The 27,143-nt window shown below is 38.0% G+C and overlaps 1 protein-coding gene and 1 long non-coding RNA gene across 4 annotated transcripts; both read left to right on the top strand.

Moving 5' to 3' along the window:
- The first annotated feature begins 5,303 nt into the window (after window positions 1–5,303).
- Window positions 5,304–15,687, top strand: LOC110066856 (uncharacterized). 3 transcript variants are annotated; one of them, XM_089286687.1, is made up of 5 exons: window positions 5,304–5,618; window positions 5,699–6,085; window positions 9,229–9,519; window positions 10,149–10,280; window positions 12,721–15,687. In XM_089286687.1, exons 1-5 carry the CDS (start codon window positions 5,558–5,560, stop codon window positions 12,834–12,836), a joined length of 987 nt encoding a protein of 328 aa, XP_089142813.1. In that variant the 5' UTR covers window positions 5,304–5,557; the 3' UTR covers window positions 12,837–15,687. The 3 variants fall into 3 exon arrangements, with proteins under 3 accessions (XP_089142813.1, XP_020629767.2, XP_020629764.2); XM_020774108.2 differs by having other exon boundaries at window positions 5,305–5,618; window positions 9,975–10,280; window positions 12,724–15,687; XM_020774105.2 differs by having other exon boundaries at window positions 5,306–5,618; window positions 9,975–10,280.
- A 4,830-nt stretch (window positions 15,688–20,517) lies between these two features.
- On the top strand, window positions 20,518–26,618 carry LOC149114067 (uncharacterized). Its single transcript, XR_016206400.1, has 2 exons — window positions 20,518–20,697; window positions 22,153–26,618. It is a non-coding gene; the product is annotated as an uncharacterized LOC149114067 (long non-coding RNA).
- Window positions 26,619–27,143: the final 525 nt, after the last annotated feature.

Below are 27,143 nucleotides of genomic sequence, written 5' to 3'. Positions count from 1 at the left end.
AAATGCCTCAAATTAAGTTTCCCTTGTGCCGCACTTCTATGATAAATGTGCTTATACTCATAGTGCCCGAAATCTGTCACTTGTTTTAAGGCAGTCTATCTGTCCCTTGGACCTTCATCTTACAACTTTTGGACGACCTGTTTAGATGGCAAGGAACGTTGAAATCCCCTCGTCAGAAGAAACTGCTTAAGTGTTCAAAACAGTTTCCAAGTGTATCATTTGTTTGATTACCGTGTCCCTACCAGCCCAGCTAATTATGCGCCACGCCATTATCCGCGTTGAACAGTGGTTAACGTCAAGCGAAAATGCCTCAAATTAAGTCTCCCTTGTGCCGCACTTCTATGATAAATGTGCTTATACTCATAGTGCACGAAATCTGTCACTTGTTTTAAGGCAGTCTATCTGTCACAGTGCCAATAAGGAAAGTAACACTGAGACTATCCCCTATTGGCTTGAAGACGACAAGTCGGCTCATTTAGAAGAGGAACTTGAGTTTCGCCCAATGCTTTGACTTTAGGTCACCGTTATCTTACGTTGGAAGGCATTAGCTAGACTAACTGCCCTAAAGTTTGAACATTGAGTTTAATATGATCACTAAGTTAAATATGAAGCTTACCTGCGACCACCTGCTCTGAAAACAGTCGGCTTGTTACAGTGCACCTAAAGCAAGGCTTTGATCTGCTCTGATCTGCAGTTGGGTTATTTACCTGTTAGCAGAGAATAAACACTACAGCTGCCGAAAAAATGCGAAAAGTCATAATTGAGAAAGTTTTAATAATAGAGTACCTTGCTTTTTTATAGCAAGAGATATCAACTCTTTATAAGATCGATGCGTCAATCATGATGGAGAAGTGGGGCACTGCAAGACTTTTCGTAACTTGTCAACTTACAGCAATACTGGCCATTATATGGTTGCTCCTATATATCCTTGGTTTCAGTTGCGCAGTTTCCGTTCCTAAGCCTGGTCAAAAGGCTCCTCGAAATGGCTTCAAATCAGCCGGAGAAGTGGGCAAACAACAAAGAATCCAGCATAGCCACAAGTCGTTTTTATTCAAAAAAACAGTTTTCGTTTACACCATTGAAAACAAGGCCGCCGCTGCGGCTTCCCCTTATGAACCCTGTTAACTCGAATCTTTGTAACTCAACCGCTCATAAGCAAGAGTGACTGTCATGGTCGGCACACACTCGTGGACATGTTGCGTGGACGTGAAACGGGGACAAGCAAATTGAAGGGATCAGTAAATACCCGCATATACGAACCTATGATTTCGGGGTTCAGGTTGATCAAGTACTTATTTACTGTGTGCTTAATGAGAAGTCACTCTGAAAATGCTTCAAAATGTTCTTAAAATTTGTTTCAGAAATACTATACATATCAACTGTTATTAGTCCCACAGTCCCATCCTTGCTGTCAGGCACTGTATGGCTCTTAGAGTTTGTATGGTCCAGCACACCACAGTGCTTTAATATAAGTGCTTTCTTATTCTGACATCCTCTTTCTTGTTATATGAGAACATGTTTTATTTATCAGGCTGAATTGGTTCTTATATTTATGGTGCTTTATTGGCCAACTTTCAGCCGGACGTTCTTAATCCACTTGTTTTTATATGCGCTGCTTACTGTTGTACCCAAGCAGGTGGGCACGAAGCGGATTGAGGCGTAAAAATGTGTTGTAGCGGGGAACGTTTGCAAGAGCAGTGTGCTCGAATGCTCGATGCAAAACTCAGTCAGTGCCTTTTCCTTTTCAGGCTATTATCTAAAGCTTAACTAACACAGCCCCTGGGGGTATTAGGAGATGTTTTGACTTAATAAAGCATCCCCAAGGGTGGGGGTATTATTTGGCATTTGAGCGAGACTTTTCCAAATCCCACCATGTCCCGGGGGGGCTGGGGGGAGGGTGGGGCGGTCGGGGTTTTCGTTGACTCATGCATTACTTCCTTGGTTACGGAAACAACTGGTTTGTGGGACGAATAACTTGTCTGTTCAATCGTCTTCCGTTCCGTCTGATGCTTTATGCGCCGTCCTATTTTCCATGCTTACCCATATTAAACGCATGAAACGTTACATTTCAGATGGAAAGAAATTACGGTCATTTTACATGTAAGTGCATCTAGGTCAATGAGAGACGAATGAAATTGACTGTTGACAAATAACGCTCGTGTGCGAGCTGAGAAGTACGAGAAGGACTTGAGAATCAGGTCCATGAACAAAGCTCCAAGAACACTCACCCTCCCCTGCTGTTGACAAGTATAACAGCAGGTTATCGATATGAAATTAATTTGTAATGTGGTAATGGAAAGAATAACGTTCGGCCAAGAAGGTCCTTCAACTACAAACTTTTAATTGTATATCTGTATCACGGAGCTGTAGCATGCACGGCAACTGAGAACGCAGTGAATGGCAGATTATCCAACAGTCACTCTTTGACTAGTAATTTAAGCCTGTGAACTGAATCTCGCTAACACCTGGCCAATTCTGCATTCCGGCTACAGCAGATTGGTATCTGTTGGCTAAATCTGTTGGTTAGCATTGGTAATTCCCAATAACCTTCTTTGACCACAAAAGATCAATTTATCCCTAAGAAATTTCTCCGACTTTTTAGCGGTTTTCTATCAGTGAAGCCTTGCTCCTCTGGCACCGAACACCTGTGCAACAGATTAAATATTTTCCCTTATCTTGGGTTATGTGAATGAGCGCATGTGATAATTAGGAGATAAGAAGATTAATAAGATTAGCAGAACGACCACTAACAAATGTGGCTGCTTGTCCGGCTTTATGAAAGGGAGGGAGTTTGAGAGTCAATAAAAACTCTTCGATATATAGTTATGACTAAATTAACAATTTTCTTTATATCAGCAGGGTTATGAGACAACCCCAATAAACTTTTAGTTTCGATCGAGATATAGCGGCAAATTCTTCATGTCATGGCAATGTGGTACAAACCTGCATGTTAATATAACTTTGCTTGGTTAGAAATGCTTTTTATTTTCATCACAGCACAATTTATTTACGTACAAAAAAACCTGACCACTTGGCGAAAATCGAAATGTTTTATTTCTATCTTTCTGATCGGTCAATCACTTCCTTTTTTCTTCCCTCACTGTTGGGGGTAATAGATCTTATCTTCAAGAAATCTAATGCTAATTCCGTTTTGATAATCAAACTTCCACCAGATTCTGACAAACGATAATTCTAAATAAATTGAGCATTGGAAGCACTCATAATTGCTGGTCTCCGGAGAGCCACACGGACGCGCTCAACAAGCACAATAACAAATAGTCCTTGTCATAATGGTAGCCGTCTCGATATAGCCTCAAATTCTTTAACGCTTGTTATCAGCAACATTTGTTTTATAACGCTGTAGATTTCTTGGCCAGAAGCGAGATAAATTTGAACGTTAATAGGTAATACATGTTAACACGAGAAGTAAGAGATTTTCACCGTAGTCAGGGAAGGCGACTTCACAAAGATTGCTCCATTTTCATCGCTGATCCAAAAAACCATTTGGAGCAAAGTATTGCAACAGACAGTGTTGCCACCCGCGGTTGACAGTCCAAATTCCTCATGCGATCTAACAGAAAAATAAAGTTTGAAATAATTGAGATATCTGCCTTAGATATGCACAACATCTGATTTCGCAAGACAACGGGTGACCGAAGAAGTAGTTATATAAGTTCGCTGACTTGAAATGTTTGCAAATATGACTTTTATGTCTTTCGCAGTAGTTGACTAGCGAACTGACTGCAGACCGACGGCCAGGCACTGATTTTCACTGATTTTGTTTTGTGGCAGTGCTTCAGGAAGACTGAAATGCAAATCATGTAAATATCACTGGCTGCAGGGAACCAAAAACTACAGGGTAAGCATCACTGACGCACTTAGCATGGGAGGTAGTTAGCGGTAAGCGATTCATACGGCTCTTCTCCGTGTGAAACCTTCGCCAGCAAATCATTCGAAAAGATTTTGAGAGTAGAGTCTATCCGACTTGGTAGGTAGGAGACAGCTGGATACATAGGAGGAATCATATCGCAAAAAACTGACATACCAACCGCCAGGGAAGAACGTTATTCGCTATTAAAAAGTATAAACCTCGGTCTGATAGCATTTTTCCTGACTGAATTAGAACGAAAGTGCTATACATGACTGTTTAAACTAAGTTCTAACAAGGCATGTAGATTGTTATGACTTTTGCCGGGCAATTATGGTTTTTTTCTGACTCTTGCGTCTGGTTTCAGATGCATTCTGTAGAACTTCTATGGCCTGCCGGTAGATGGCATTCGATAATCAGACACATTGGCGGCAAATTCCTCTTACTTAATCCCATCAAGCAAATATCTTCAATTTAATCCTAATGAACTTGATTAATAGATATTTGTTTTTAATCAGTACTCTTCAAGGTAATAAATGATGTTTTTTAGTTATTTTCACCGAGAATATTACATTATAGAACAGATCCTGTTCCTTCCATGTACACAGGAGAATTTTTTTCTTGTATACTTGAATTTGTGTCCAAATTATCAATAAAACTTGTGAATTTTATTGAAAAGTTATTATTGCTGTGTAATATGATAAGAGAGCGCTAAAATCAATGGAATTCGAGACCTTGATCACAAGCAATCAATGGAGGATCGAATGCAGGAAATATTTCGCAAAATTGTCCGGAGGAAAAATATCATGACCTGACAAGTCTTTCGGTCGAGAAGCACCTTTTTAAAAACATACAAGGTCCTTTCTAAGCGTAATTCTTTTTTGATTAAAAATATGATTTCGAAGGAACCGCAACAGGGACATTAAAAATGTAATAAAATTATGAGTATTAATTCGTGTACACTCAACCAAAATACGTATTTTCTTGATTAGAGTATGAACGGTTATCAATATTAACTCACAAATCCTATTTCAGATTTACTTGGCGAATACAAATCCAATATTTTGATTTTCCTTTCTTCAATGCTGAATTATGCCATGCGGTAACCCCTTTTGCACTTCGTGAAAGTTTCAGAATTTTAAGACACATCGACTGAAGACCACTGAAGGCAACCAAGCGCCAAATGACACTGTCCTCCTGTTCAAATTCCCAGTTTAAAAAGTCAAGCCTCTTTTTAGAGATCAACATACCGCACACAACCTAATATATTTTAGTATGTTGTTATGATCGGCTTTTTATTTGTCTACCTAGACTCAAAGCTTACGCCTATTTTAAGAGTACTTAAGAAAATCGAAACCTGTTTCTGAACCACTAAGCGATGACCACTTCTTTATTTCCCCGCGGCAAGGTCGGAGTGCGGTTATTGTCACGTGACGCGTGTTATTTTAAGCGGGCCACAAGTCATTTGTTTGAGAACACGAGCTGTGAGATTGCATTGACGTTAGAGAATGACCACGTTTTGGAACGTGCCTTTTCATAATACGGAAACAAGTGGAGTCATCTTTCATTTTTAACCGTACCTTGCCTTAATAATCGAATTCAAGGGTAAGAAAGTTCACCAAACCGTCCGCTGCCTGCGTGGTCGCTTGGTTGTTTCTAACGTGCTGTGATATCGTACGGTATCGTACCATGAGTTCTATTGTCTTCACTCATATCAAGGCAATTTGCCTCTTGTTCGGGACTTTATTCGGTAAGACAAATCTTGAACTGTCTTCCAAACCTTGAAGAGATTGTAAATTAATTTTTACTCTTTCACTTTCTGTTTACTAGTGCTGGCTGCAAGCGATGACCAAATTTTCTTTTCCACTAAACCCAAACACAAGGAGGCATTCGTTGGGGAGAACGTTCAATTTGATTGGGACTACGTTCTTAAAGAGGTGGAAGAGGTTCGCTTTGGAGTCGTCATCAAGGCTCTCGATGGAGAAGAGCCGCAAAGTATTGCTATTTATATCAAGAAAAAGAACGGAAGTTCCGTGAGAAATAACCTGGAAACGTCCATCGAATGGATTCGCGACAGAGTTGTGATCGTTGAGGACAGGCGAGCAAGTTTCAGAGTCAATCGAATCAAAATGAAAGACTCGGTGACTTTTTTTTGTCAAGTGTATTATGGTACAGATAAAATGTCTGTGATTGATACAGTGGAACTGACTGTTGTGGGTAAGTATTGATTGATGACTTACGAGTAATGTTTTTAAGTTCCGCGCGCAAAAATTTGAATTTTGCTTCTGTCAGCGCAGCGTTTGTGTGGTTTTGTAAAGACCAAATGAATCAATCGTAAGATGTACGTGAGGGGCTATGCGAATATTCCTTATACGGCCTAATTGATTCGTTTCTTTGTTTAGCAAAAGTCTTGACACTAGGTATTTTTTCCCAGGAGCAATTTATTAAGGTTATTATGCATATAAACTTAAACTAATTCAACTTCTCCAGCATTTTTAAAATAACCTGTCTCTTGCTCTCGAAATGACGAATAAAACTTATAAAACGTATAAAACACAGAAACTGTAACGTTGTGTCTATTCCGGTCCTTTCAGTTTTTTTGCGTGACTTTGTACACAAATTGTCAATAAGTTGATCAATTTTTGCTCTCCTATACTTTCAAGCATTTGTGCGTGCGATGATATGCTTTACAGTATTCATAGTAGCTAGCTGTTAATTGAAGGAACAAGAAAATTCGGGATTGTTTAGATTGTAGCACGTTATAAACGACCCAGTTGATACGAGGATAAATATTTTGGAAATGCACCTGTTTTTAAAGGCGATGACATTTGCACATTAAAATACGCTTTTTCAGGGCATTTCTCCAATTTACGTCTGTTATGGAGTGGTTTGGTTTTTTTTTTTTCTTCTCTTAGAATATTTGGGTAGAAACTACGACTATTGAAATTCTCACCCTGTGGCTATTTTTTGGGATCATCATTTTGAATCAATTTATCATAGTTTGATATCTTAAATCTGCATACGAGTTGTGCAATTTACTTTTTACTTACGAAATGTCAATAGGCAGGTGTTCACAGCTTACAAAATTGTGCGTCGGCATAACCGCGTCATGTCTTTTTGCACGTTACAGTTCTAAAGCTTTAAATTTATTTTTTGAATTAAAAAATGTATTTGCCTTGTTTAAGAAATCAAAACTGTATCCAGGTGGAGAAAAAATCAAGAGAAACATTTATTCAATTTGAATATTGATGCGAGTTATGATGCATGCACAGACTGGATCACTCAAGGGATCTTTGGAAAAGGAGAGATCTTAGCAGGGAAAATAAATCATTTTAGGTGAGGGAAAAGGGCTTCCTTTGTCCAACCAATGAAAGTAAAACTCACTGTGGAATACAAATTTCTGTTATATTATCTTACACTGACAACAAAGCCAGGAAAGGACTGTTGTACAAATTATTGTGTGGGTGGTAGCTCACAGAATGTCAGTTTTGAACGAGTTTGCTGGTTTGTTATTGCGTTTATGAGATTCGAATTATCTTGAAGAAATCGTCTCAGAAAAACTCGGAACTCACTTAGCCCAATATCAGGTGGCTGTTGCAATGGGATATACATTAGAAATTATCCCCAAGTACTTGCAGTTACAGGTCAATCCGATCTATGACCTCTTTGTCAGACTTAAACCCCCTGAAAAAAAAAATTGAAATTACAGACTTGCAAAGCTGTATTTTCCTGCAATTTGGACCACAAAATTGACACTGCTCAGTTGCCTACATGTGATCACTGTAGATGACTTAGAAATCATAATTCAAATCCATCATTACAGGTGTATTTGCTCATAATTTGACACACTTAAGGTCATTCCGCTGAAATAGAACCTGCACTGAGATTTTTGTGAAACTTTGCCTATCGGTTGTTTATATTATAGGAACTTAAATTTTGAAATAAAAATGAGGGGTCCCCATGTTCGTTTAGGAGCAAAAGCACCTTGTTTATACCCATGTAAATCCTTATAATAGCACAATGATTGTAGTTACGATTGCTTGCGAAATTCACGTTTCCGACAATTGCTTTTTGCTCTACATTGAGAATTGGTCTATGTTTATTTTACACAGAGAAATTTATTACTCAATTCAAAACAACAGAAAAAAATGATAGGTCACCATACTCGTTTGCGAGAAAATGACGATTTGCCTCTGTGGTGAGGTCCAGCTGAAAAGAAAAAGCTGCCATTTTTTAATGCACGTGCGCTAATCACGAGTGAAATTATGCGCAGTAGGGATGCGCAATGCAATACTGGGGAATGACCTTAAAGTGGGCTCTCATGCAGAGCATTTGTTATTGCAATGCATTAATGGACGGATGTGCTCTGTGATTTGAAGACACAAGGCAAATAATGTGTACTATAACCAACAAAAATGTGGACTCTTGACTTAAAATATGTTCAACTTTTTGAAGAATGTTAGACACACATAGCCATAACTTCTGATGTGTTACCTGTTACAGGCCCACGAAAACAAAAGAAAAATCCATGTATTTATTTAATAAACAAAATTTCGGTCTTAAGGTTACCGTATACCTTCAGATCGGCAATTTTCTTTGAATTTGGATTTTTGGGTCAAAGTAATGGTCGAGGAGTAATCTCTAATTTCTGAAAAAAAATGAAAAAAACTAAATATTGGCGGAGAAATGGAGGTTTTACGTTATAGCCGGAAGTGAAAGTTCCCTCTTGATTGACAGCCCTATAACACGTATGCAATCAACCGAGACCACTTTTGTGGGAATATTACCTATATGGATACCATGAATTGGCTGGCTACTCGCCTCTACTCAGTTGATCAGCATTGTTAATCCAAGCATTTTTCGTATTAGGTGTAATTCTATTAAGTTATAAGTAAACATGGACCACGGAAAACTCCAATTCATTTCTTTTCAAAATTCTATGTATAGTTTGATAGCCAGCTCTATAAGCTTTAATTTGATATGGGGCTTAGGTATCTACCGCTTAAACCAGATGCGCTGCATTGCTTGGACGCGAGACACCCCTGAAGGTATACGGTAACCTTAATTGGAAAATCCCAAACCCTTCCTTGCCATACTGACCTCACTATTGCTTGGTGAATATGACAAGGTTTCAGTCTTAGAATATAACTCACAAGACTTCACTTAGTAATAATAAGAAGTTATGATACAACCAGTATATACACATCAGGTTTTACAGTACTTACTACAGTTGAGGGATGTCAGTTTAGGTTCTTGCAAAGAATAAATTGAAGTTACATGTATGTCATATGTACAACTTTACTCCATGTGCTCATTGGTAATGTCCAATACAATAATTAGAACATTTTATTATTTTTCAGATCTCTTGATAAACAAGGCAGATTCAACAAAGGTAGCTGAGTCCTGGGTGGGCCGTAAGATTACAGTGGTCTGCGCAGTTAAGGTGCCTGAGAGCATTCAAAAGAATGTCATGTTTTCTTGGACGCATATACCATCAAACAGAACTGTGCCTAGAGAATTCCATGACGACATGAGAAGTAAAAGCTTCTTGGCAATAACCACAAACAAAGATGAAGACTTCGAGACATTGCAGTGCAAGGCAGAAACCAAGTCAACAGCGAAATTCCACATAATCAACATAACCAAACTAAGTAGGTGTTATATTGCTCAGTCCCATAAAAATATCAAGTTTAAGAAAACAAACAGCCTTAATCAAGCTTTGTACTGGTTAAAGCTTGTAAGAATTAAAAGCAAAAGAGAGTGAAGAAAAAAAGCAAGAGTTTCTTTGTAATGTTGAGAATTGGTTACACCTATGGGATTTGGAGGTATCAACCAGGCTTTTAGCCAGAATTTGAAAAGTGGTAGTCCAAAATGTGCTATAGGGCCTGCTCAAATGAGCTATTTATAAGGCGACATATGAAAAATAAAACAATTTTGTTTTAGTAAGTGGCTGTCCACAGGATGCCTGCACACCCATCTGGCTAAAAACCTGGTATCAACCTACCAAGTCTTTGCTGGGGCTATAGCACAGTTCACAAAAAGTTCACAACTTTTGCCCTCTTCTTTTTATGCTGTCCAAATGTTTTTCATTGGTTTTCCATCGCAGGTGCACCATCTGAACCCAGAAATCTCAAGACAGAAGTAGTATTTAACACTAAAAGTGCACAAACCTTCATTAGGCTTTACTGGGACCCTCCTGCAGAAAATGGTGGTTCTGTAGTTGAAAAATACATTATTCAGTACATAGTAAGTGGACTTCCGTGGAATTCACCTCACACAGTTGAAACAAAAGACACTGCATTTGAGAAGTTGCATGTAAAGCTGCGAAGTGGAGGAAAGTATAGTGCAAGAGTCAGGGCACAAAACAAGGCAGGGCTTGGACCAGCATCAAATGAAGTGCTCATAAACCTTGGTATGTCTGAGGTTATAGAAAAAATTTGCAATTTTTTACTCTTAGGCTGAGTGGGTTTTCTGTTCTGTGTTACTGTCTCATATGTGCTTACAGTTTGAGTCATTAGATTATTCGTGACATCTAAATATTTATCTGTATCTAATTAATGTCTAACCAGATTGGTGAAATGTCTGATTTAAATGAGATGTGAAATTGTCCTACTTTGTAGTCCACCTTCCTGTTCACAAGGCCATGTAAGCAATCATTGAAAATTGCTCAAATTTGTTGGTGTACATAATACGTTATTGATCCCAGACTCACCCTTCCCCTTTGACACAAATTAACCTAGATTGAAATCCTTCTGACCTGAAGAACAAATTGGCCTACAACAGGGAATGGCATTCAAGACAGAACACAGTAGATTTACACTAAAATTAGGTATAAATTTAGTCACTGTAGAAACAGATGTAAAAACAGAAGAAACAGGTGTCAGGTTACTGTTAATTTTGTCAGTTTCAGTAGGTTGGTTCATGAGTGTCAGCAATCTTGTCGTTCTGACTTGTAAAAATCACATTCAAGATATCTGTTTTTGTCACAAAAGTTGTCTGGAGTTTCACAAACTAGTTGTGCTTGTCTCTTGTGCGTTTGTGTGAATTAAGACAGGTTGTACATGTTGTATGGTTTGCCAAATAATATGTTGGTAACTGATGGTATGCCATGGTTTTTCTGTACACTGTTGTTACCCAACAGTCCAAAAAAGGAAGTTTTCCATTTTCTTTTATCTCTTTGGAACACTGGATTTTGGCATTTGTTTGCAAGGGTGATCATGAAAAGTGTAAATTTTGTCTTAATGTATTGTGGTAATAGTGGCATGATTATAGCATAGCCAAAGCAGTATTATCAGTCTTTTAATGAATTTGAGCAGTTTGCTGTTGAGATTACACTGAAGTGCTGGCATTGGGTCCTATATTATAGTTAAGCAAGGAGATCAAAGAAAATGGAACATTTCCTTTGGCTTTCTAGCCTGCTTTAAGCAACAAAATGGGAATGACAGTTTAGAGAACACTGACACATACCGATAGATTACTTGAAGAGTCATTCTGAAACCATCAAGGTGTAAAGATGACATGACCAGTTTGTGACAAACTGGACAGCTTACTGCTACTTTGGATGTCTTTTTACAAGAAGAATTACAATGCTGACTTTATTAGACGAAGCTCTAACCAACCTACTCAAACTGAGAAAACAAACATGAATGTGACACCTTTTTCTACAGAGCAACTACCTTTAAATTAAGGGCACTTCTGCCCTACAACATCTGCATAACCCATAAGCCTTTAACTACTTTGTGAAACCTACTGACAAAATGTTAAGGACAAGGATGAACTCAATACATGAAGTGGTTTATAAGATCAAAATGCTCTGACCATGCCACCAGACTTCAGAAAATGGCAGAAACCTTTACATGAGACTGACTGAACACAAAGAAGCTTCAAGTATTCTTGGCTTGCAATGTCATGCAATAAACAAATAATTTGAAAACCATTCAGTGGATAAAGTCAAGAAATTGTGATGTTATAGGAGATTGATAAAGAAGACACTTCTCCAGGTTTTAATGATAAGTCTACTTCAGATATTCATAGACATATTTTGCACAAAGTTATGGAGCCCAGTATGGAACCGCCATGTTGGTGTACCTGTGGTACACCAACATTGTGGCTGGAAAATAGTGTAAACATCTTAAACTTACTTTCAGTTGGCTATCTGGGCGACTGATTATCTTTACTGAACAAGCAAGCATTTACATAAGCACTTTTCCTAATACTTTAACTTCTGAATAGGCTAAAAATCATGAGATAAGAATATATTTTTTGACAAATATGCTCCTAGCTTGATGTCATGCACCGCCATAACTCTGAAATTCAAAATGCGCTGGTTTCCAGACGAAGCAAGCTACTGAGCTGAAAAGTTGTAAACAGATATAAATCTACCTCCTCTTATGCCTGATGAGGATAAAAACTTTGGTGGCTCTTTAGTTTTGGATTTTAGAAAATGATGAGGTCATGTACGAGCCAAGAATAGAAATGGTGTTGTCAGCAATCACATCACTGAACATCATACTGACTAACCTGTTTCAACAGACCAGACTTGTAATACCATCAACTGACAAACACTTTTCACTGGACTCTGCAGATGACTTCTGCTCAGCTGGTCGAAATATCAGTCACCATCAACAGTCTTTTAGAGCTTCCCTCACCCATACAATCAAACTATAAGAACTCGTCCATGCATTTTTGATGCCAGTTTTGACAACTTGAACTTGTTAACTTTAACTGCTTCCTTTGATGGTTCAAGTTGCTAGAATGTTATTGTCTATAACACACACAGTTGTGTTGTAAATAACATTTTTCAATTGATGTTCATCATTGACTCTTCTTGTTGTGTTACACAATTTTCTCAGAAGACATTGATGAGCCAGGTCAGCTTCACTCTGACAGTTCCCACCCAAATCATCTAGAGGATTGCCTCCTGCTGGTCTCTCTTGTTACATGGTTTCTGATGAAAATGGCGATGTAATGAAGATCTGTGCTCAGAAGAAACATCAGGATTGACTGGCTTGATATGCCTATATGTATGTTCTTACACTTAAGTTATTTAACTTCTCACTTAACAGTGGTAGTATAACTTAAAAAGAAAAGCTTGCTACATGTAGTCATTTTCTGTGGTTACATTTACACTTGTAAGGGAAAATTGTGAAATGGCCCAGTTACATCAAATGTGTAGGCTAATGTTTGGATGTGTATGGGTGTCCATACTTGTGTGTTGTTTTCAATGAGCTTACATACATGTACATCAATAATAATTATTGTTGGCATACAAGTGTAATGAAAACCTGTTAGTAGCATGCAGTATGATGTAAGATTTTTGTACTAAATTAAATTAACTTGCTTTTAAGGAGCATTTTCAAGGAGATTAAAAGTGGTGCTAAATTATAATATGACGATCATGGTTGTACATAGAATACTGTATGCCTAGAACACTAAGGTGAAGGCGTGAATTAATAAGAAGTGAATTGCTGAAGGGGGAGCAATAGATGCAAGGGCAACATTTGACTTTTTCAATTTGAAGTCTGAACTGGGTGAAGTGCATACATACAAGTCATGATGGCACTTCTTACGAGTATCTTCACTCTGCCTACTAATAGTAATTCTTGGCAAAATGATGTAACTGTGTCTTTTGGCTTTTGACATTTTCAATTTATGCTCATTGTTGTGCCTTTTTAAAATGTATGATAGTAAAACTTGTAAATAAGATATAAAATTAGAGCTCTTTCTGGGGTCAGGCCATTTCACAGTTTTCTTTCACTTAAATATTTCCGAAGACAGCTCTTGTTTAAAATGAAAATTAATGTTTCCTATGTAGTTTTATTAGATCATACATGACTTGCACGGTCACTACTTGGATTTACGGAAGGGAATAGATAGTGATGTGTTATAAGTAAATAACTGATCTTAAATATTTTAATGCATAATTAAATACAACAATTAGCAATTAGATTATGAGCCCAAGATTTCTTGGAAGTGATAGTTGATGAAGCCTGCCAGAGACCAAATCAACTACCACCTCATAGGAAATGAGAGTAAATAGTCTATTTGTTTTTAGTATAATTTCCAGAGGTGAATATAAGAATTGGACATTCTGATTGGTCGAAAAGCTCATCATATGACGCTATATTCACCCCACTAGAGCTTGGTTACTAAGCTTGCCATCTTTGCCATCTCGGCAAGTAAACATGGCAGACAGATGCTGAATGAAGTTTTCATTTATTCGAAAAACATCACTCCAAGTCCAGGATATTTGAAAGGATGGAGAATTTTCAAAATGACCGGACTGCTGTCGCCCTTGGACAAAGAATATTTTCAAGAACTGGTATTCAAGGCGTTTAAAAATCGTAAATGCAGTGGTTGCGTTGATCTCCAGCTGGTCAGATCAATTGACTGAAATTCATTTTTCTTCAAACTAAAGCTACTCATTTTTAGGCGATGATGACAACTGTGAATGAAGTCAACAACGATAAAACAAAGGAACTGGATGAATTTATTTTTCATAGTGTTTCGCTCGTTAGTTTTACTGCTGAACTCGATGAGTAAATTGATTGACAATCGATGTACATGTAAGCTTATTATTAAAACTACGACTGCATACACGTATGCACACGAACAATTACGTCTCTGTATTTATGTTTTAGTCCATTATTTTGTAGTCCTTGATATTCACCTCTGAAAATTATACTAAAACAATTATTCGCCTCAGGCTCAGTGAACATTGGCGAATATTCACTGAGACAAAGTTGAGGTGAATATTCACCGATGTTCACTTTGCCTTTGGTGAATAATTGTTAATTAGTAGAATTTTAATAGCATAACCTTCAAGTGATGATACCAATTGTTACTCCAGATATTGATAAGCAGTTTCAGTCTTTAAATTTCATTGAAATTGTGAATGGATTTATATTTGAAACTTGCAGATGTCTGTTCATCAGTTCATTCACAAATTGATTTTTGATGTTTAAAGTTGGATTAAGTCACTTTCTCTTAGTCTTCCCAGGAATTGAATTTAAATCTTCGAAACTTCAGAGAAACGAGAAAGTCTACTAGAGATAGTCTACCATAATTGTACCAGTAATTCTTGTTTGCAAGTGAGCAGACTCATTTTTTATGGCTGCAAAGACTTTGCCCTGTTTGCTACATGTACCATCTACATGTACTTGTAGTTCAAACAGATTTTTGTAAACATATTTTGAAAATTAAATTAAGGGGTACTGTCTGTGTGCCTAAAACTGGGGCACCTTCAAATGATGTACAAAGTCATCATAAAATTGAATTTTACTTCGTCAACAAAATTATAAAAGAAAACCCTCTGAGGGTATCCAATGAGTTATTGATTTTTTTATCCTTTAAAAAACAATTTGTGGCTTTAGCTGTCGATAGTCTTGTCAGCAAACATTTTCTTGGCTCTCTTAATTTTGTGTCTCTGCAACATACAAAGATTTGTTTAATATATGTTTTAAAAAATTCTGATTTTTGGTAGGTAAAAAATGTTGAAGAATAATAATTGACCTTTTATTGGCATGGGTGAAACATTATTCTGACAAAAGCATGATCTACCTAATGTATTGTTCACACCAGTATTTGGGTGGTGTATCATTTATTTAATAGATGATAATTATTAATATATTAAATATTTTGTATTTAAATATCATGAGATAAAAGAAAAAAATGTAAAAGAATCGGTATTTAACAAGATGAGAGACTATAAGTGTTGATGAAACAAGGATATATTATGTAATATTATTATTTGATAGGACTTGTCAAGCTGCTGTCCCACCCACTTTGAAAAGAATAAATTCCTGCGTGTCTAGTTTGAATTTCGTGCAAACCTTTATTGTGTGGGATACCTGTGGTATCCCACACTATTGTCATCAGCTTGTGTCTGTTAATGCAAATGAGTTTGCAAGGATTGCATTGCATTCTGAATCCATGTATCCGGCCACACATGTACCCTTTGGATACCTATTTTCTATCAATGTTCTCAAATTGGACATATTATTATTTGTCAATCAATTGACGAATAATTCAATTTGGAGAATACTGTCAGTTGCTTGAGTGGATTTACGGCGTGCAATTTTCATTACAGGTTTATGTTTTGAGAACTCAAATTTCTGACATTAGGTTTGGTGGAGGTAATGAATTATGGGCTCTGTCAACTGATGTAGGCTTACTGCCTACGGTGTCGACAAAACCTGGATCGGATCGGACCGGATCACGGATCAGATCACAGACCGGATCACGGATCGGATCACGGCCCGGATCACGGATTGGATCATGGATCGGATCACGGATCGGATCACGGATCAGATCAAGGAAAAAAAATTCAAGATTCAAAATTCAAAATTTTGTTGAGCAAATTACACTAGAGTGACTACTGTGAGCAGAACGTTTTATTTAATTCAGGTGTGATATTCCTTTATTCTTTTATAATATCAAGCCAACTGGGAGCTGGTCACAGATGAATTTTTTTCAGGCTGTTGGGTTTTGATTGCGATGATCAATCATGTCTTCATATCTTTCTCCGCAGTTCAGATAAATGATATTTCGTATATTCGCTTGCATCAAAGTTAAACTGTCATAAAACGCGTCAGCATGGTAATAATAGGACGAACGTATGAATCGAAACACAAAAACTAAAAACACTAATAATATTAAACACCTGATGATTTCAAACAATTTCCGTTTCTGAGACAAATCTATACTTTTACAAGATGTGAGTTTGGAATACGATATTTCGTACTGGAATAAAACGAAACAGACCATTTGTATTTCAAGGAAATATAGCTGTTTTACAAAAAAATATAGGAATAACATCGATGGTGTGAACGATAATGCAACCCGAGAATAGACAACATTTTAGGAGTTACGTCACGATTTTTAAAGTCATTTTTTTCTGTGATCCGATCCGTGATCCGATCCGTGATCCGATCCGGTCCGGTCCAATCTAGGTTTTGTCGACGCCGTACTACCTATGTAATAATTTAATTTTTTGTGGCCACAAATGCAAGTATTGAGCTTCCCAAGATAAGGTTCGGCAACCTCTTGGACATTTATATTAAATTTCCTGAGAGATTCAGCTGAATGTGTGATACTTATTGTACTCACTGAAAACATCTGAGAGACACTGGGAGAAAGGGGATAGAAGTGAAGTCTGTGTTTGAGCCTTTAGGCCCATCAGGCTGGTTGCATTAACTACTAGGATTATTTCAATCCCCTTCCCCCTGGATGGGACGTAGCAACTTTTGCCAATACCCAAGTATATACCTGGGTGGAGAGAGGCACTCTGAAAAACACAACATAATGAACCAGCCAGACTCTAGGAAGCTAGCATTTCGTCACAGCACCTTCCCAAATGCTCTGTCTCATCAGCCAGTGTATACTAGTGAAACTTAACCTTGAGTTATTGTTCTTTGTATTGCTGTCAAATGCATTCCCAATTTTACAGATATGTATATAAACATCTGGGATTTCAAACGAGCTTTTATGGGACCTGTGTGCTGCACCTTTCAGTAACATGGAAACCCAAACATTCAAAACCTAAGAGTAACTACCTCGCCTCCGGTACATTTACCCATAATTCTTATCGCACGGAAACTTAAACAACGCGCGTAAAAACGCACAGAAATGTTCTAAAACCTTCACCTAACATACACAATGTCGATAGCACAGGGACAAATACCGCAAAAATCTGGCTTTCCTTGTACTTTACGGACTCTATTAGGCTCGCATAGTATTGTGGTAAAATGTACAGCCGCCATCTTTTTTCCTACGGAGGATTGCTTTGGACGGCCTCTTCTTCTGAACATACTAACTATGTTCTGAACCTCTGAGGGTTCCACTCGAGGGCGGAACGAGTGATGCTATTCTCAGGCTTCCGTAACGTATGCCCGATAGATTTCCACTTTCTTCTCTTAGCTCTCTTCTATACGACTTTGTTGTGTCCTTTCCCATAGTTCTTCATCTCAAATGACCTCTGGCGAACGGATATACAGGATCTTCCTCAAACACTTGTTGATAAATGTCTACAATTTTTTGATCAGTAGTTTCGTCGATCTCCAGGTTTCCGAACCATACAGAAGGGCAGACTTCACGTTGTTTCAATGAAGAACAGTGTTTTATGGGGCGCCGTTTGTAAATTTATTATTTAGACCGAATTTATGCCATTTTCCCCTTATTTATAAATAATTGGAAATGCCACAAAATTTGTTTATAAATAAGACACAAGAACTTGTTCGTTGATATGTATATAATTATTTTAGGTACGTCCTGATTTATAAATAATCTTTTACCATAGAGTTATTATATAGAAATAATAAATTAAACAACTTCAATTATTTATATATCAGGTCATCTCTAAAATAGTTATTTACATATCATAAAGTTTGTTAATCCCATTATTTATAAATAAATTACTTCGCCGGGAGTGTAAATTCATTATTTAGAAATAATAAATTTCACCTCGCCGAGTGTAAATTTATTATTTAGAAATAATGAACTTCACTGAATGTGTAAATCCATTATTTAGAAATAATGAATTTCTCCTCGCCAAGTGTTAATTTATTATTTATAAATAACGAACTTCATTGAGTGTGTAAATTCATTATTTAGAAATAATGAATTTAACCGTGTGTGTAAATTCATTATTTAGAAATTCATTATTTAGAAATAATGAACTTCACTGAGTATGTAAATTCATTATTTAGAAATAATGAAAGTATGAATGGGTGACCCAGCGTCTCTTGCCCGATCAATTTCGGAGGCCGTTTCTCGCGCTATAAGTGAGACAGTCAATGCTACCCTTGCTCAAGTAGGTAACGGCGGCGGTATGTAGCCTGAAATTCAGCACTGGCGGATCTGGGGGAGGGGCTGGGGGAGGGGCTCGGGGAGCCCGTTCTCCCCCCCCCCCCCCCCCATTCCCCGCCTCAGCTATCTATTATGGAGTTGTTATTCACTCAGCAATTCGGCAGCTCACACTGCAACAGGAACAACTACTCAAAGGCCGAGGTAACAGGTAAATTTTAAGAAAAGAAACTGCTGCATGAAGAAAATAAAAATCGCTTGGCGTGTTAAGTGAAATGTCTGATTTCTATTGAAATTCAATGATGGTTTAAACGTAAATGAATTTAGCTTTCCACGTGTACGATCTTTGGACTTGCCTGGAATAGACATGCCCAGCCGTGACTTGATCAAGACAAACAAAGTGTGTCACACAGCTATCCGTCCAAAGGTCACAAAGGTCACAAAGAATTTAACCTGCGAGCAAACTCACGCTTGAATCAAACGCGCGAGTGACGAAGAGGAATAGCGATCGGCGGGAAAGAGGCGCCAAGAAGTGACTTTCTCCTCTCGCGGCTTCGCCCGTCGATTTCTCGCTCTCAGCTACGCCGAGCGCGTTTGTGCTCCAACGTGAGCCTGTTCGCAGGCTACAAAGAATTATCTAAGCATGTAAATACATTATTCGATTTCCCGATTTTAAAAGTTCTGCATTTTCTTCATGCAGCAATTTCTTGGCTTAAAATTTACCTGTTACCTCGGCCTTTGAGTAGTTGTTGTCGTTGTCGTTGTCGTTGTTCCTGTTGCAGTGTGAGCTGCCGAATTGTTGAGTGGATAAGAACTACGTAATAGGTATTTGAAGCGTGATTCTCGCTTAAACACAATTAAGCAAAATAAGGGGGGGGGGGGGAACCTCCCCTAGATCCGCCACTGCTGAATTTCAGGCTACATACCTACCTGAATAACTGTCTTATAACGCGAGAAACAGCCTCTGAAATCGATCGGGCAAGAGACACTGGGTCAGCCATTCATACTTTCATTTTTTCTAAATAACGAATTCACATACTCAGTGAAGTTCATTATTTCTAAGTAATAAATTTACACTCAGCGAGATGAAACTTCATTATTTCTAAATAATGAGTTTCTAAATAACGAGTTTACACACACGTTTAATTCATTATTTCTAAATAATAAATTTACAGTCGGCGAGATGAAACTTCATTATTTCTAAATAATGAATTTACACACTCAATGAAGTTCATATTTATAAATAATAAATTTACACTCGGCGAGGTGAAATTCATTATTTCTAAATAATGAATTTACGCACTCAGTGAAGTTCATTATTTCTAAATAATGAATTTACACACTCAGTGAAGTTCATTATTTCTAAATAATAAATTTACACTGGGCGAGGAGAAATTCGTTATTTCTAAATAATGGATTTACACACTCAGTGAAGTTCATTATTTCTAAATAATAAATTTACACTCGGTGAGGTGAAATTTATTATTTCTAAATAATGAATTTACACTCCCGGCGAAGTAATTTATTTATAAATAATGGGATTTACAAACTTTATGATATGTAAAAAACTATTTTAGACATGACCTGATTTATAAATAATTGAAGTTGTTTAGTTTATTATTTATATATAATAACTCTATCGTAAAAGATTATTTATAAATCAGAACGTACCTAAAATAATTATTTACATATCAACGGACAAGTTCTTGAGTCTTATTTATAAACAAATTTTGTAGCATTTCCAATTATTTATAAATAAGGGGAAAATGGCATAAATTCGGTCTAAATAATAAATTTACAAACGGCGCCCCATAGTGTTTTGCGTGACATTTCGCGTGACGTTTTGTTATTGATTTTAATAGTTTAATATTACACTTTCTATCAAACATGATTACATTGATTGACATTGCAATTTGAGCAGCTTGATTTAGGAATCGTTTTCAGTAGTTTTACACGTGTCGGAATGGATAGCTTCCAGTTTTAAAGGTTTTTTGCAGTCTAATTGGACTCTGGAATCCCGTCACGAAGTGAGTCAGTTTAAGTTGGTTTTTTCGTTTTCTAAGGTTTTGTTTCTTTAAGTTGTTTCCTTTGATTTCTGGTAGTGTAATTTCGGTAATCGACCGCATGTGATTAACAATTGTGTAATACCGCGTGTTCGCGTTTCTTGGTTTATACGATGTATTAAGACCCTTTATTTTCATACATACATACATACATACATACATACATACATACATACATACATACATACATACATACATACATACATACATACATACATACATACATACATACATACATACATACATACATACATACATACATACATACATACATACATACATACATACATACATACATACATACATACATACATACATACATACATACATACATACATACATACATACATACATACATACATACATACATACATACATACATACATACATACATACATACATACATACATACATACATACATACATACATACATACATACATACATACATACATACATACATACATACATACATACATACATACATACATACATACATACATACATACATACATACATACATACATACATACATACATACATACATACATACATACATACATACATACATACATACATACATACATACATACATACATACATACATACATACATACATACATACATACATACATACATACATACATACATACATACATACATACATACATACATACATACATACATACATACATACATACATACATACATACATACATACATACATACATACATACATACATACATACATACATACATACATACATACATACATACATACATACATACATACATACATACATACATACATACATACATACATACATACATACATACATACATACATACATACATACATACATACATACATACATACATACATACATACATACATACATACATACATACATACATACATACATACATACATACATACATACATACATACATACATACATACATACATACATACATACATACATACATACATACATACATACATACATACATACATACATACATACATACATACATACATACATACATACATACATACATACATACATACATACATACATACATACATACATACATACATACATACATACATACATACATACATACATACATACATACATACATACATACATACATACATACATACATACATACATACATACATACATACATACATACATACATACATACATACATACATACATACATACATACATAGTTGCTATTGTTTAAGTGTATCATTTGTTGAGTTTATTTCAGGTCGAATAAAATTTTTATTTGTACGATTCACGGGAAATCAGAGTCAAGGGTATTTTTGGCAGTTTTCGTCCGACGGACCACACGTTCGTAATGAAAATCCTGAGCTTTGTTTGCAATTTGATACATTTTTCCATCCACACAGGCATAAGCATCGAGAATGTCGATTGCGCTTTCCTTATCCTGGCTGTTATGTCCTCGTCAGTTCCGCCAGTTTCATTGATGATGCTTCCCAAATACGTGAACTCGGACACTCTTTCAACAGCTTCGCCATGAAGTTCCAATGATTCTTGGTGCCTTACGCCAATTCGCATCTCCTTTGTTTTCTGGATGTTGATCTTGAGACCTACCTGACCACCAGTCTCTTGTAATCTTTCTCCTTTCACTTTCATATCAGCCTGAGTCGGTGTGTTAGTAAGCAAAGATCGTCAGCATAGTCCAAGTCTTCTAGGCGTTGGGTCAGTGACCACTGGAGATCCAAACGCTTACCCTCATATGGGTTCTTCGACATCCAGTCAAGTACCACAAGGAACAGCAACGGCGAAAGAAGGCATCCCTGTCTCACACCGGTCTTGATCTCAATGGGCTCGGTCATAGTTCCTCCATGAGGTACTTGGCAAGTAAAGCCCTGATACTGAACCTTCATGTTGACGATTTTATTAGGTATACCGTTACGACGAAGAATCCTCCGCATAGCCTCCCTATCCAGAGAATCAAAGGCTTTCTCAAAATCCACGAATAACCAGTACAGGGGGATGACCATTCAATTGGTTGTTCTACAATAATCCTCAGTGTGGCAATTGATCGGTGCAGGAGCGATCCTTTCTAAGTCCCGCCTGCTCGTCTCCCAGGGCTTCGTCAACTGCCACCTTCATTCAGTTCAATATGACCTGGGTTAAGACTTTGCTGGGTATTGAGAGCAATATTATTCCCCTCCAGTTACAAACAAACTAAGGTCGCCTTTTTTGCCAGCTTTACTAAAGACCTCTCTTCCAGTCGTCTGGAATCTCTTCATTCTCCCATACGAAATTTAAAACTCTATGCAGTGCTTCCACAGTACAAGGCCCTTCCTCCTTCAATGCTTCAGGAGGGATGTTATCCACCCCTGGAGCTTTGGCACTCTTCAGTTGAGTAAGGGCTGTTCTAATTTCTCCTCTGGAAATAGGTCCTGTGTCGATGCTCAGGGGAACCTATACAAGTCGGGGATCTGGTATTTGGCTTGGGGCTGGTCTGTTCAATACGGATTCAAAATGCCTCTTCCATCGCTGAAGCTGGTCTTCCATTTTCGTCAAGAGAGTTTCATCTTCACTTCTAATTGGGCGATTCTGATTGCATCTTAGCCCGCTAAGTTTCCGTGTTGTCATACATAGGGTTCTCAGATCATTATTCGTAGCCGCGTCTTCTGCCTCTCGTGCAATGCTCTCAAGTAGGTTCCTTTTGTCTCTTCGGCAAGATTTCTTAACCTCTCTATTCTTCTCGTTGTAGTATCTATTTGCTTCACGTTTCCATTGTCTCCTTCGAACGTCATTCATTATCTGGTTGGCCTTCCGTCTTTCTTCAATCTTCCTGTATGTCTCGTCAGACAGCCACTCCTTCCGGGTCCTTTTCATACGTCCGAGAACACTCCTACATGTGTCAACAAGTATCTTCTTGGCTTTCTCCCACTGTACGTTGATATCAATATCTTGGGCCTGCTCACCTCCATCCCTGCTTACAATCCTCACTACTACTACTACTACTACTACTACTACTACTACTACTACCACTACCACTACCACTACCACTACCACTACCACTACCACTACCACTACCACTACCACTACCACTACCACTACCACTACCACTACCACTACCACTACCGCTACCGCTACCGCGACCGCGACCGCGACCGCGACCGCGACCGCGACCACGACTACTACTACGACTACTACTGCTGCTGCTGCTACTGCTGCTGCTGCTGCTGCTACTGCTGCTTCTTCTTGTTGTTGTTGTTGTTGAAGGAATAGGGATTCAAACCGGTTTTGCGACTCAATTTTAAAGGCCTGTTTTGTGTCAGGGTCTCTCAATTTCATGACATCAAAAGTCCTTCTTGTACTTATGAACGGCTTTCTTGCAGCCAGCTTGATCTTCAGAGAAGCCACAACAAGGTGATGGTCAGACCCAATATTGGCTCCTTTCTTCACACGCACATGCAGTGATGTTCTCCACCGCTGGCTTATAAGAATATGATCGATTTGGTTTTCAGTCACTCCATCTGGAGATATCCAGGTCGCTTTATGAACCCTCTTATGCAGAAAGAGAGTTCCACTAATACTTTGACGATTTAATTCACACAAATCCACCAACTCTTCGCCATATTCATTCACATCTCCGAGTCCTTCCTTTCCAATGATCCTCTCAATGCTAGCATTATTCCGTCCGACCGTGGCATTAAAGTCACCCATCACGATGAGGATATCTCTATTCGGAGCGTTGTTGACCACCGCCTGCAGTTTGTTATAAAATTCCTCTTTCTCATATGGCTCAGCGTTGTTCGTGGGAGCATAGCACTGTATGATGGTGATCTTTTGGATTTTGGCGTTAATTCTGGCTGCAATAATGCGATCATCTATTGGTTCCCATTCCATCAGGCATTTCTTCGCAGCCCTGATAACATGATGCCGACCCCTCTCTCATGGACGTCATACTTGCTCTCGTTCCCTGAGTATATGAAAAGCTCTCCCTTTGCCAGCTCGGTTTCCCCAAATTGATTCCATCTAGCTTCGCTGACTCCCAAGATTTCCAACCTATAACGCCTTATTTCTGCGGCCAGTTGCGCCAACTTTCCAGACTCGTATAGGGTTCGCACATTCCATTGTCCTATCCAGGTTCTGAGTTTCAGAGAGAACAACTTCATCCGCGGGCTTCGCTTCATTCTCGCCCTTTGAAGCTGTTGAAGTCAACATTTGTTTCCTGAGAGGTTCAACAGCAAAAAAATGCACTACCATCATTTGAGCAGAGTTTGCATGCTATCGAAAGCAACATTACTAACTAAACAAAATCAGAGCATTAAAAAAAGGCTTGAAAAGTGTAATACTGTAATTACAGAGGACTATTTCTCCCATTAAATGGTCTAAGTATTGGTGGAACTCTCTTTCCGCATAAGAGGGTTCATAAAGCGACCTGGATATCTTCAGATGGAGTGACAGGGGCGTAGCTAGCCATTTATGGCTTGTAAGCCCGTTCTATACCTCGTAAGAGTAGTGCGGCCGGGGAAGGTGGGGGTAGTCAAGTAGGCCTATTTAACTCATGCTTTATTACAACTCAAGGTGGCCTATAAGGCATCATTACAAAATGTCCCCACCCGGGGGTACTCCCTTATATGGGCTATATAGGTATGTGCGGCCCCAAAGGATAAGGTTTTTCAGCCGTGTTGGTCATAAATAGGGTAACAATTTTTGCATTCTAGTCTTGATTGGGTAAGTTTTTTTTAGAAGAAGCTACTTCTTCATCATTATCAGTCATTATCGATAAGACCGATCAACAAAAAAGCCCTTCACGATGCCTTTAACGTCGGTCTGAACTAGGGAACTAAGTATAAGGAAGTTCTGAAACAGGGTATTGATTTAGGATCAGGTCATAAATAGGGTATTGAAAATCGCAGATTTTGGTCGTCAACAGGGTAAGGGTGTTGGAAACCGAGCCGCACACCCCTACCAAATTTTACCTGGAGTACCCCCCCCCCCCCCGCCGGGAAAATATCCTCACGTCATGAATTCTCAGCAACTAAACGAGATCTGATTTGAAACTATGACGAATTGTACTGTACAACACAGTACTACTGGACTGAATGCCGAGCTAAGTATCTCAAGTCAAGTTTTATGGGAATCCAGAGTTTAGCATCCTTTTCTTCTTACCGCAAAACTCACGAGCCACGGCCTCCCCGTCAATGGCCGTGTCCTTGTACGCGTGCATTAGAGCAAGGGCCGAGAGTCGCTCTGTCCTCATGGTTGCCCGTAGATTAGTCTCTATGCATCGGGCTAAAACTGCGCTCAGGAGTTGCAGTTGACACAGGGATCGTGAGAAGGATCGTGAGGATGGTGTTAACGTTTCGATAAAGAGTTGTATTTATGCAGTCGAGTGTCAGCCAGAGTTGCTGGTTATTTTCCAGTTGAATGCCTGGAATGCAGTCACTTTGTTTTCCATCGCAACATCTCGTTCTCGTACTCTTTCTTGTCGGTCAGATCGCATGTATACCAAAGCATTGCTTCGCAAATTAGATAAAACAGTGAAAACGTTTAACAAAACCCGCAACCACGGGTGCAAGCGTTGCATTTATCAGTGTAATCTAAGCATAGAACTCAAGACGTGGGAAAGAAACCCGAAAAGAAGGTTAGGGACACGAGGACTTAAAAACAAAGTCACCCAGAAAACTAGTTATATGAAATAAAAAAGAAATATTCCCAGAAAAAATAAATATAAGGAGAAAAGTTTGTAAGCCCGAGCTTACGGGCTTAAAGGGAGTTACGCCCCTGTTTGATATCACAGTATTTGCTAAATTATACATTGATGTTCTTTCATAAATAAAGACTTTGAGAAGTTGTTTGTGAGAAATAAAGGATGTTGAAACTATTTTGCACACAGCTGTTTTCTTGCTGCAAACTTTGATAACACTACTCACTTAAAGCTATTTATAAAGGACAACAAACTTTGATGCTTTCATTTCAGAGTATTAAATACTTTCCTCCTCCTACTATTAGCAAACTTCACAAAATAACTAATGGTTGCATTGTCCAATACGGTCTGTAATCATACAAGTGATTAACAAAATCAGGCATAGCATAGGAGGAGTCCAACTTGTTTTAGTATGAGTATGATTACAGACAAATGTACACCATGAAGCCCTGTTACCAATTAATCAAAACTCTAACAAGATTTGATGACCATAACCATTGGTTAAAAGTGTTAATAAAAATTAAAAATTTTAACAGGTGAGTGCGTTTAGACGAAGACACACAGGAAAAGGAATCTATTCAAGTACATTTGTCGAGGAAAGAGCATGCAGAATGATGTCTGTCCTATCTGGGAAAAAATTAAGCCTGTTGATAGCCAATCAGATTCATGAATTTTGTTGTAGTTTTGATAACGATAATAATA

The sequence above is a fragment of the Orbicella faveolata genome, unplaced genomic scaffold (genome assembly GCF_042242905.1).
Source record: "Orbicella faveolata isolate gen_17 unplaced genomic scaffold, um_ofav_v1 contig_14, whole genome shotgun sequence".
NCBI classification, from domain to species: Eukaryota; Metazoa; Cnidaria; class Anthozoa; order Scleractinia; family Merulinidae; genus Orbicella; species Orbicella faveolata.
Note: the sequence above shows the minus strand (reverse complement) of the source record. Positions and strands in the feature narration are given on the sequence as shown.